This window comes from Nicotiana sylvestris, chromosome 8, assembly GCF_000393655.2.
Source record: "Nicotiana sylvestris chromosome 8, ASM39365v2, whole genome shotgun sequence".
In the NCBI taxonomy this organism is placed as follows: domain Eukaryota; kingdom Viridiplantae; phylum Streptophyta; class Magnoliopsida; order Solanales; family Solanaceae; genus Nicotiana; species Nicotiana sylvestris.
This window is the reverse complement of record NC_091064.1, coordinates 50,720,549-50,733,165: the sequence shown is the minus strand read 5'-3', so window position 1 is coordinate 50,733,165 and position 12,617 is coordinate 50,720,549. Positions and strand designations below refer to the sequence as shown.

Below are 12,617 nucleotides of genomic sequence, written 5' to 3'. Positions count from 1 at the left end.
TGACCAAGTTTGACTTTTGTGTATTTGATTTAGGATCGGAATTTTGATAGTTCTTCTAGGTACAAATAGTGATTTTGGACTTGGACGTATGTTCGGATTTGTATTTTGATATTTCTTGAAGGATTCCCCACAATTTTGACAAAAAGGGAAATTTGAAGGTTTGGAATGGTCATAAGTTTGACCGTGTGTTGACTTTGATAATATAGGGCTTGGATTGTGGTTTCACGATTTGGAATAGGTTCGTCATATTATTTGGAATTTGTTCGCAAAATTTGAGGTCATTCCAAATTGATTTGACATGGTTCAACGCAGGTTTTGAAAGTTAAAAGTTGATTAAGCTTGAATTGAGATGTGATTCGTGATTTTGATGTTGTTATGTGTGATTTGATGCCTCGAGTAGGTCTATGCTATGTTATGGAACTTATTGTTATGTTCTAACAGGGTCGCGAAGGGCTCGGTAAGTTTTAGACGCGTTTCAGACCATTTTTCACGTCATGTGTGGTTCTTGGTAGCTGATGGTATTGGTGTTGCAAACCTGTGGTTGGATTTACATATGTGGGGCAGTCGTAGAAGCGAGGTTATTGACGTAGCAGCGAAGAAGGTTGGAAATGGGCCGTGTCCACAGATGTGGTGTAGGGGAAGCGTCTTCTGGGGCGCAGATGCGGGCTTTTCGCGCTGAAGCAAAAAGGGTAGGCTAGGAAGAGCATCGCCGATACGGAGTGTGAAGCGCACCTACGGGAGCGCAGGAGCGGAAAGGTTGCTTGGTTGGGTTTCTACAGAAGCGAGCAAGTCTCGCACCAGCGATGTCGCAGAAGCGGAACTTTGTCCGCAGGTGCGAGAGGTCGGGCATTAAGTCATTTTACGCACAAGCGGAAGTGAGGTATCAAAAGCGATGTCGTAGAAGCGGCTATTTTTTCGTAGATGCAAAAATGCTTGGACAGTTCCTATTTATTCTAGGGTTGAGTATTTCATTCATATTTTTGTGTTAGGGAGCTCGGTTTTGGGCGATTTTGGAGGGGATTTTCATCACATGGATTGGGGTAAGTATTTTCTACTCGGTTTTGATTATATTACATGATTCCATCGTTGATTTTTGGTATTTAATTGGTGATTTTGAAAGATAAATTGGGTATTTTTTTTATCTAAACCTTCCTAAAGTGAATTATTGAGTTTTGAACATCTATTTGTAGTCGGATTTGAGTAAAATTAGCGTGGTTGGACTCGTAATTGAATGGGTTGTCGAAATTTTGTGAATTTTGTCAAGTTCTGAGATGCAGACCTGAGTTTTACTTTTTGTTGACCTTGAGTTTTTTATTAGAGATCCGACCTTTATCGATTCGGTTTATTTTATTGGATACTATATGATATTTTTGAGTTATTTTTGGCTAGTTTTGAGCCGTTTGAAGGTCAATTTGTGCGGGATAGAGCTTGTAGAGTATTGTTTGGCTTGCTCAGTATTTGATTTTGCTCACTTGAGGTAAGTATCTTACTTAAACTTGGTTGAGGTAGTAGTTGCCTGAATTATTTTTTATAGTTACGTGCTATGAGTGCGCATATGTGTGGGGTTTGAGCCCATGTGTGAGTACCAGGGTTTTATCCATGCTCGGGGTAGTGCCTAGGCATGATATGCCTAGAATTGACTGTTAAGATTTAAGCTATAATGTTTCTCATATTTGTAACATTTATGCGATCTATTTAAGTCATGTTTGAGGTTACGAAGAGGCTAATTCATTAAATAAACTTGGCAATTGCTATCTCTATGATGAAATTACCGATTTGAGCTATGATAGCACAATTTGCACATGCCTACACATTAGCATGTTATTATACCAGTCCGTAGGCATGTAATCTATTATTTATTCATCATGTACATGTGTTTTTGTATATCTGCTTTTAAGTGATATAAATTGTATTGGATACTTGTGATCACATCGGGCAGATTGTGTTGTGATGCATGTGACCATGCTGGACTGATTGTATTGTTATGCATATGACCAAGCCAGGCGGATTGTGTTGTTATGCCTATGACCACACTGGGCGGAAAGTGTTGTTATGCCTATGACCATGCCAGGTGGAGTATGATATTGTGCATGTGACCATGCCGGACGAATTGTGATATTTGCACGTGAGTTGTATGTGCAGCATATGAGTTGACCGTGCTGATAGATATTATTAGCATGTACGTTGTCTGTGCAGCATGTGAGTTGTTCGCGCGAATCCAAATATTGATATTATAGCACGTTAGTTGTCAGTGCTGTTGATATTATTAGCACGTGAGTTATCCGTGCAGCACATGTGTTGTCTGTGCAATGTGTGGATATGGATCCATCCCTTAGGGTCACCCTCTCATGTTTATTTCTTGATGGTGTACTAGTGGATTGTGAGAAATTGATTGTTTTCTGGTTGATGTGATCTTTGGGAAAGCTTGTTATTGTTATTTGCATCGGTTTGCACACCATAACAAACTAATATTTGGTTATTGCATTTCATCTTTACTTGCAATTTCCCTGACTGTCTACCTGATTTACTTGCATATCATCTTTATATGCCGGATTGAAGACTTAGCATAACATGTCAAGAGGATTTTGAGCACCAAGGTGGTTTTATCCGTGATTTTTATGCTTTGATCATGTTTTTGTCCTACACCTGTTGTAATTATTGAACTGTTCAGGAGATCAACGAGTATTATTTATAGTTCTTGCTTTTATTACCTCGCCGTGGTTACTTAGGATACTTATTAAGTACACGAGGTCTGTTGTACTCATACTATACTTCTGCACCTTGAGTGCAGATCTTGGAGCTAGTACTGTTGTGCATGACGAGAGCTGGCTTTGAAGACGTATTTGCTTCCGAATATAGCTACCACTTACTTTTAGTAGTTCTAGATTTGGATTCTGTTCAAGTACATTTCAATAAGTTATTGTATTATTTCCCATCTATTTTGTAAATCTATGTCTTAGTGGCTCATTATTTATACTACCAGTCGTTGGAGAGTTTTATAAAATTCATTTATTTCACTTTTGACTCTTATATATATCATTAAATTATGTTTTCTATTATTTGGCTCACCTAGTGTATTGGATTAGGTTCCATCACGACTAGTTAGATTTTGGGTCGTGACAAGTTGGTATCAGAGCTCTAGGTTCATAGGTTCTAGGAGTCAGGAGCAAGTGTCTAGTAGAGTCTTGTGGATCGGTATGATGACTTCCATACCTAACTTCAAGAGGCTACAAGGGCATGTAGGAAAATTTCCCATCTTTCTTTCATTATCATGTGGCATTGATTTAGCTTGAAGTGTATCTTTTGAACCCTTTACACTCACTCGTGTGTTATGTTGAGTGCTCGGTATTACATCGACGGAGTGATATTCCATGGATGAGGTATGATATGTGTACTCGGTGTTGTGCTTATGGGACAGTATGGAGGACTTGAGGTCGCGTTTTGACTGTAGCTTGAGCTCAGTGGTTTCAGTTGCGTGAGTATATACTTTTGGATCTTCTATGTCCGGTAGTATCCCTAGGAGTGGGACTGGTGGCTCAATGAGTGGTTGGATAATTATATGATGAGTATTATATGGCGCCGGTTTATGCTTAGATAGTTTGAACGTATCGTGAAGAATTTCAATTGGGATGTGAAAGGACTATGGATGGTTGATCTCTATCGTGATGTATTGTATAGTCTCAGGTTGTGAGTGCATTGGGGAATCTTTCATGTTGTTTATTTGTTGGATAAAATAGGTTCTTATATATTGTTGACGAGCTCCGACTCGAAAAGATCTAGTGATTGCATAGTGGTCGTGGCCATAAAAGGGCATAGAGACCTGCTAGTCGAGGCTAAGCAGGTGGGCTACCTCCTGCGAGATGTTCTAAGGATGTGTGATTCTTATGATTATTCTATGGAGGGTTTCTTTCTTCCGCTAGGTTATAGGTGTTGCAATTTGAGTTTGGGTCACTTGAGAAAGTTGGCTTGAATGTCACGAGGAGGAATATGAGTTTAGAAAATGATTTGAGTTATTTTAATGATTAGTGTTACATGAGCTGATGAATGATTTAGTTGAATTACAATGCATGATTATGGCGGTAATAGAGTAAGGGTTTGGGTTATCAAATGTTGTGTTTTATGTCATTGAGCCAAGTTGGGGAGTCTACTATCGACTATCAAATTTCATAGTTATGTGTTGTATTGGGTTCGATCTGAGGCATGATAGTGGATTAGTTATGACTTGAAGAGGTTAGTATTGACTTGAGCAAGGAAATTTCTAGGTGCATGATGTATTATGATCTATGGATATATGGGAATCTTGAAATGATTCTGGTTTGTTATTCGTGATGGCTGTAGTGTGTATGGAGTAGGGATTTGATCGGTTGTGTTAAGATGGGGTTACTTATTTGGATATCGGTGTGATAATGGAACACGGGTTGTTTGGATCATTTGAGCGGTGTAATTGAGATTGGAGCAGAGTGGATTACTTTTGTGAAGGTTCCAATGAGTTCAAGATTCATATTTGGTATTTGCAGAATTTTCAGATTTATAAATGGCTTAGCTCTGAGATTTTCATTGGATGGTATCGGGACTAGTGATATTTCTGTGTCATTATAGATTCTACATTTTAGTATCAGAAAGGTTAAGGAAATAGCTTTAAATTCACATAAGGCCTCTTTGGAGTAGGTATCTCAAATGTGGTATTTTAGGTGCTTATGAGGGAACATAGTAGTATATGGGCTTCAAGGCGACGTGGTTTCATGCTAGGATCTCTTGTATTGAGCTTGGGTTAAGGATCATAGTGTACTGGCAAGGAGAAGTGTTAACTTGAAGGCATTTTGGAAGGAACTCGAAGGAATCAAACAATTTGGTAGTGGGTTGGGTCAGTATGGTAATGGATATGATCGGTTCTCTTGATTCTTAAGATGTGGTGAAGTTTTACAGGTACTTTCTGGCTATACTCATGGGGATTGGTGACCTGTGTGACTTGGTTAAGTTAGAGGGATTCAATTATGATGGCTTGGTTATGTGCACATGGGTTTCAAAGGGGGGTTTCCCGATGGTGTTGACGTCAACTTGATACGTGTGTCTTCTATTGGCACGAGGAATACGTTGCGTGTTGTGATTTTCTCTTGGATGGGATCGAATGGCCCTTGCCAATTCGGGGTGAACTTGCCTTTTGCTTCAACCTGATGTGGAAGAATACATTTCAGCACCTGCTGACCCACTTCAAACTTTCGGGGACGCACCCTTTTGTTGTATGCTCTTGCTATTCTTCTTTGATATAACTAGCTATGACATACTGCTGCCAATCGTTTTTCATTAATCAAGTTCAACTGCTCCAAACGGGTTTTGACCCACTCATCATCATCAATCTTAGCCTCAGCGACAATCCGAAGGGAAGGGATTTCAACTTCTGCAGGTATTACTGCTTCAGTGCCATATACCAACAAATAAGGAGTTGCACCTACCGAAGTGCGAACAGTTGTACGATATCCCAACAACGCAAATGGTAATTTTTCGTGCCATTGCCTTGAACCTTCTACCATTTTCCGAAGTATCTTCTTTATGTTTTTGTTGGCTGCCTCGACTGCTCCATTCGCCTTGGGCCGATATGGGGTAGAATTGCGATGTGTAATCTTAAACTGTTGACATACTTCTTCCATCAAGTTACTGTTAAGATTAGCACCATTATCTGTGATGATCACCATTGGGATTCCGAATCGACAGATGATATTTGATTGAACAAAATCGACCACTACTTTCTTGGTCACCGATTTGAATGTTTTGGCCTCAACCCACTTGGTGAAATAATCAATGGCTACCAGAATGAACCTATGCCCGTTGGATGCTGCTGGCTCAATTGGTCCAATGACATCCATGCCCCATTCAACTAAGGGCCATGGTGCCGACATTGTGTGCAATTCCGATGGTGGAGAATGAATCAAATCTCCGTGTATTTGGCACTGATGACATTTGCGCACAAAATTGATACAATCTCGCTCCATGGTAAGCCAATAATAGCCTGCTCGAAGAATTTTCTTTGCCAACACATATCCGCTCATATGTGGTCCGCAGACTCCCGAATGTACTATGGACATGACAACCGTAGCTTGTCTAGCATCTATGCATCTTAATAATCCAAGGTCTGGTGTTCTCTTATACAAAACTCCTCCACTTAAGAAGAATCCATTTGCCAACCGTCTAATTGTTCTCTTGATCCCCTGTGGCTTGCACTGGATATATCCTCATTCTGATGTATTCCTTGATATCGTGGAACCATGGTTCACCATCAAGTTCTTCTTCAATCATGTTACAGTAAGCATGCTGATCTCGGACTTGAATATGCAGTGGATCGACATAAACTTTGTCTGGATGGTGCAACATTGATGCCAGGGTAGACAAAGCATCGACGACCTCATTATGGACCCTGGGAATATGCCTGAACTCCACTGATCGAAACCGTTGACAAAAATCATGTAAACATTATCGGTACGGTATGAGCTTCAAATCTCGTGTTTCCCATTCTCCTTGAATTTGGTGTAACAGAAGATCCGAGTCTCCCAAGACCAAGACTTCCTGGACATCCATGTCTGCAGCTAGCCTTAAACCTAAAATGCATGCTTCGTACTCAGACATATTGTTGGTACAATAGAAACGAAGTTGAGATGTAACAAGATAGTGATGTCCTGTTTCAGAAATAAGCACAGCTCCTATCCCCTCTCCTTTTATGTTAGCAGCCCCATCAAAGAAGAGTTTCCAGCCTGGTTTTTCAATTTGCTCCAGTTCATCGATATGCATCACTTCTTCATCGGGAAAATAAGTTCTCAATGGTTCGTAATCTTCATCGACGGGGTTTTTGGCCAAATGATTGGCCAATGCTTGGGCTTTCATCGCAGTCCGAGTCACATAGATGATGTCAAACTTTGTGAGCAAGATTTGCCACTTCGCAAGTCTTCCTGTCGGCATAGGCTTTTGAAAGATATACTTCAACGGATCCAAACGCGAAATGAGGTAGGTAGTGTATGATGACAAATAATGTTTCAATTTCTGAGCTACCCAAGTTAGGGCGCAACATGTCCTTTCCAGATGAGTGTACTTACCCTCATAAGCCGTGAACTTCTTGCTAAGATAGTAGATGGCTTGTTCCTTTCTGCCGGTGATGTCATGTTGCCCCAATACACAACCAAATGAATTTTCCAAGACTGTCAAGTAAAGAATCAAAGGTCTTCCTGGTTCTGGCGGAACCAACACGGGTGGTTTTGACAAGTATCCTTTTATCTTATCAAACGCTTCTTGACACTCATCAGTCCACTTGACCGCAACATCCTTCTTCATCAATTTGAAAATAGGCTCACAAGTTGTCGTGAGCTGAGCAATAAACCTGCTGATGTATTTCAACCTCCCTAACAGACTCATCACTTCAGTCTTGTTCCTCGGAGGTAGCAATTCTTGGATGGCTTTGATCTTTGATGGGTCCAACTCGATGCCTCGCCGGCTGACTATGAATCCCAACAGCTTTCCAGATGGAACACCAAATGCGCACTTGGCAGGGTTAAGCTTGAGGTTGTACCTGCGAAGTCTCAGGAAGAATTTACTCAAATCCCCAACGTGGTCGGCCTGATACTTTGATTTTATGATCACATCATCCACGTATACCTCAATCTCCTTATGTATCATATCATGAAACACTGTAGTCATTGCTTTCATGTAAGTTGCCCCGGCGTTCTTCAAACCAAATAGCATTACCCGGTAGCAATAAGTTCCCCACGGCGTGATGAATGCCATCTTTTCTACATCTTCTTCATCCATTAGAATCTGATGATACCCGGCATAGCAATCCACAAAAGATCCTATCTCATGCTTGGCATAATTATCGATCAAAATATGAATATTGGGTAATGGGAAGTTATCCTTCGGACTTGCTTTGTTGAGATTGCGGTAATCGACGCATACTCTGATCTTACCGTCTTTCTTTCACACAGGCACGACATTAGCCAACCAAACAGGATATCGAGTGACCCGAATGACTTTTGCATCCAACTGTTTGGTGATTTCTTCTTTAATTTTTACACTCATATCAGTTTTGAACTTCCTCAATTTTTTCTTGACGGGAGGAAATATTAGATCGGTGGGCAATTTGTGGACCACTAAATCAGTGCTCAAGCCCGACATGTCGTCATATGACCATGCAAAAACATCTTTGAATTCGATGAGTGCTTTGATCAACTCTTCCCGGATCTTTGGCTCGAGGTGGACACTTATTTTAGTCTCTCGGATATTATCTGTATCTCCTAAATTGATGGCTTCTGTATCATTCAGGTTGGGTTTGTGTTTTTCTTCGAAGTGAATTAAATTGTTACTAATCTCTTCGAAAGCCTCATCCTCATCGTATTCTGATTCGTAATCACAATCTACTTCTTGCACTATTATTTTGGAATCAGATTGATTTTTAAGACTGGGCTGAGGATTCCTTATGCATGCCATATCACTAGAGCCAGCGTAAAAAGAACTGTACAGAAAAGAAAAGAGAAACGAAAGAAACACTATCAGGAATGATAAAGAAAGGGAAACTGCATTTCATTGAATGATGAAAGATAACAAGGTTTTCACACTTCAAACAGACTTAAAGATAAAAAATCTGGATTACAACCCTAGAATAACCCAAACAAACTGAAGGAAAATCAAAATAAACTACCAAGACTCCTTTCTAATGGGGAGAGGAGTGGCTTTCCAATTATTAAGCTTTGTTTCTGGCCCAACGAATTGAATTTCTGCATTGCTAGGACCTTCACCACTTTCCATCATGTTCATACCGTCAAACAACTTTTCAAATCTTTCAATTAACTCTTTGTCAGGATTAATCCTGGAATTAGGAATTGTTGTTACTGGGCGATTTCTGGTACCGGACTTGAAAAAAGATTAGGAAAGACATGGGACTGGCTTTGGAAGGACCCATGCCTTCTGTTTTAGCTTTCTGGCCTTTCTTATGTTTGCAGCAGTGGGCTTGAATCCCAAACCAAATGTTCCCAAGTTTTCGGGAAGAGACACCAATTGTATGATGCCTTGCAAAGATGAGCCCAAACCTTTATCGAGTACAAAACCATTCTTCAACATCTCATAGGCTACCATGACTGATGCGGCGGTTATCTTTGGATTTGGAATGTATTTCCCCTCCGGAACTTTCTCTACCAACATCGTGTCAGAAACTTGGTAGACCTACGGTCCCTGGTCATTTTTCACTTCAATGACTGGTACAATGGCGTTGCTGTGAGCACATAAGCTGTCTTCCCCATGCACAACTATTTCTTGTCTATCCCCTTTAAATTTGACTACCTGGTGTAGTGTTGATGGGACTGCTTTAGCGGCGTGGATCCATGGTCGACCCAACAGTAAATTATAGGAAACAGCTATATCCAGCACCTGAAACTCCATTGTGAACTCAACTGGCCCTATCGTCAGCTCCAGCACTATGTCCCCAACTGAATATTTACTTCCGCCGTCAAATCCCCGCACACAAATACTATTCTTATGGATCCTCTCCTCTTCTATTTTCAACTTGCTTAGAGTGGAGAGAGGACAGATGTTTGCGCTTGACCCGTTGTCAACCAATACCCGAGTCACCACAGAGTTTTCACATTTTAATGTGAGGTAAAGAGCTCTGTTGTGCTCAGTACCTTCTACAGGCAATTCATCATCAGAAAACGTGACTCTGTTTGCCTCGAAGATTTTGTTGGCTATTTTTTCCAAGTGATTCACGGAGATCTTATCGGGAATGTGTGCCTCATTCAAGATCTTCATTAAAGCTTGACGGTGCTCGTCCAAATGGATCAGTAATGACAATAGTGAAATTTGAGCGGGCGTCTTTCTTAATTGTTCCACGATAGAATAGTCATGCAGATTCATCTTCCTCAAGAATTCTTCTGCTTCTTCTTCAGTTACGGCTTTCTTCATTGGTGTTGGATTATTTTTAGCTCTTCTTAACTCCTCGGGAGTAAAACACCTTCCCAAGCGAGTCAAACCCTGTACTTCATAGATTTCTTCCTTGACTTCCTTCCCTTTGTACATCACCGTTACCCGTTCGTAATTCCATAGAATAGCCTTGCTGTTGATTACTGGTAGCTGGGTTACTGGCTTGATAATAACCCGATCTGAGCGGGCTCCTTCCACGATTATGATGGGTTTGCTGGCCGCTCCCGGTACAATCACCTTTACCCCTTCCTGTTTCGTTGCAACTTTGCTTAAAGACCCCTTCTCAACTGCCACAGATGGCTCAACACTTTTTTGCTCTGCTTGAGCACCAACTTCTCATCTGCTAATTGTTCATCTGTCTTGGCTCCACTAGACTGAATCATCATGACGGTTTGTGATAGCTTCTTGGGTTCCCCCTCTGCATGCACTATTTCGATCATATTTGCCTCCTGATGGGCTGGCATCGGATTCCTGTTGATGTTGGGTGCTTCTGGAGCTTGAACATCAATTCTATTGGTATCAATCAGCTCCTGTATTGCACTTTTCAAGTGCCAGCACCTTTATGTATCATGACCCGGAGTACCAGAACAATATTCACAGCTGACAGTATAGTCAAGATTCTTTAGAGGAGGATTTGGCAGTTTGGACTGTATCGGCCTTAGCATATCTAGCTGTTTTAGCCTATGGAACAGACTAGTGTAGGATTCTCCCAATGGAGTAAAGGTTTTCTTTTTCTGCAACCTTTCACCCTTGAGTGCTTGACTATGCCTGAAACTTGGTCTGGGAGTGTTTTAGTAGGCTCGTGGATGTGGATAAGTATTTGGTAGGACAGGAGCACGCCATTGAGTGTGGGCAGGAGGTTGGTTGTATGCTTGTGCATGGTGGACGGAAAAATGAGGTTCTGGTGGGGGATAGTAGTGTTGGGGTGGATTATGGTGATAGGTTTGTTGGTGGGGTCGAGGTTGATTGTAGTAGTAAGGTGAACCTCTGGATTCGGACCAAGCTCCTGAATCAACCATTGCCGCTTCCTCTCTTTTCTTCTTCCCAATCCCTCTTATGCTGCCTTGAATAGCCTGAGTAGTTGCTTTGATAGCCGAATAGCTCATGATTTTATTTGACTTGAGGCCTTCTTCTACCATGCCCCCCATCTTTACTACTTCGTTGAATGACTTTCCCACAGCTGAGACCAAATGGCCATAGTAAGTGGGTTCCAAAGCCTGTAGGAAGTAATCTACCATCTCACTTTCCTTTATTGGGGGATCCACCATTGCTGCTTGTTCCCTCCACCAGAAACCATATTCTTTAAAGCTTTCACTGTGCTTCTTCTCAAATTTAGTCAAGGATAGTCGATCTGGAATGATCTCAAGATTGTATTGGAAGTGACAAGCAAATGCTTGCGCCAGATCATCCCATGTGTACCATCACCCATAGTCTTGGCGGGTATACCATTCCAATGCTGATCCACTCAAACTCTGACTGAAGTAAGCCATTAACAATTCGTCTTTTTCTCCAGCTCCCCTCATCTTGCTGCAAAAACCCCTCAAGTGGGCTACTGGATCACCATGCCCGTTGTATAGATCAAACATGGGCATCTTGAAACCGGCCGATAATTGCACATTTGGGAACAGACATAGGTCCTTGTAGGCCACACTGACTTGCCCTCCTAACCCCCGCATGTCTCGGAATGATTGTTCTAAGCTTTTAACTTTCCTGAACATCTCCTCAAGTTCGGTATTTTTGACTGGTTTATCAGCTTCTATTGGGAGGTCAAAGCGAGGAGTATATGAATGGGTTTCTGAAGCTTTAAAAGTGGGCTCCGAGGGGTAGTATTGGTTGTCCTGGTCCTGGAATATAGGCTCACTAGGAGATTTGTGGAGTGTAGCTGGTGGAGGTGCTACGAAGACAGGAGTTACTGGTGGAGAAGGGTATGGAATTGGTTTAGGGGGTGGAGATTGTGGTGTATGAGAAGTGGTGCCCCAGTAGTGTTGGTAAATGGGAAAGCTCGGGGATAGATCGATGGCAGGATGATCCTGAGTTTGAGCCAGTGGTGGGGTGGAAGCAGGGTTAGTAGGGTAAGCTGGGGGTGATTATCCTTTAGACCAGGCCTGATACATCTCGGCCATCTGTTGCTTAAGTTTAAGCATCTCCTCTTTCATTTTACTGACGTCCAGCTCCTCTACCTCAACACTTGTGTCGACATCCAGGATAGACATGATTTCTGGTATTGGTCCTTTTGATCTGGTTTAGTAATGATAATGTGCCAGTATCCTCTAGATAAACTAACTGCTTGAATTCTCTGGAAAACAACAAACTTGTTAATTTTTAGAGTTTAACACATATGCAATTACATGTTGGGATGCAATGCACCTAGGCAATTAACCATTTTCTATCATGTATTTGCTCGGTTGCTTGTGTCATCCCAGCTTTTCCTGATCTTTCCTTTTATTGTCACTCATGCCTATCTTTATTTCCCACCCCTTTTTCATTTTATTCTTTTCTTTTGGTTGTGGTCGAATCTTATAAAGATTGTCTACGTATCATGTCCCCTCATAAATCAGACCGTGCGTAGTTCTGGCGGAATCAATTATTAGTAATCTTATTTATTTTTTAACAAACGAAACGATACAAAGACAGAAATGACATTACATTTGGACAACAATTTA

General features: G+C 41.3%; 1 protein-coding gene across 1 annotated transcript; it reads right to left on the bottom strand.

The window, feature by feature from the left end:
- Nucleotides 1-6,186: 6,186 nt before the first annotated feature.
- On the bottom strand, nt 6,187-6,876 carry LOC138875012 (uncharacterized). The gene is made up of 2 exons (XM_070153817.1): nt 6,633-6,876; nt 6,187-6,434 (listed from the first exon to the last, which is right to left on the bottom strand). Exons 1-2 carry the CDS (start codon nt 6,874-6,876, stop codon nt 6,187-6,189), a joined length of 492 nt encoding a protein of 163 aa, XP_070009918.1.
- Between the last annotated feature and the right edge of the window lie 5,741 nt (nt 6,877-12,617).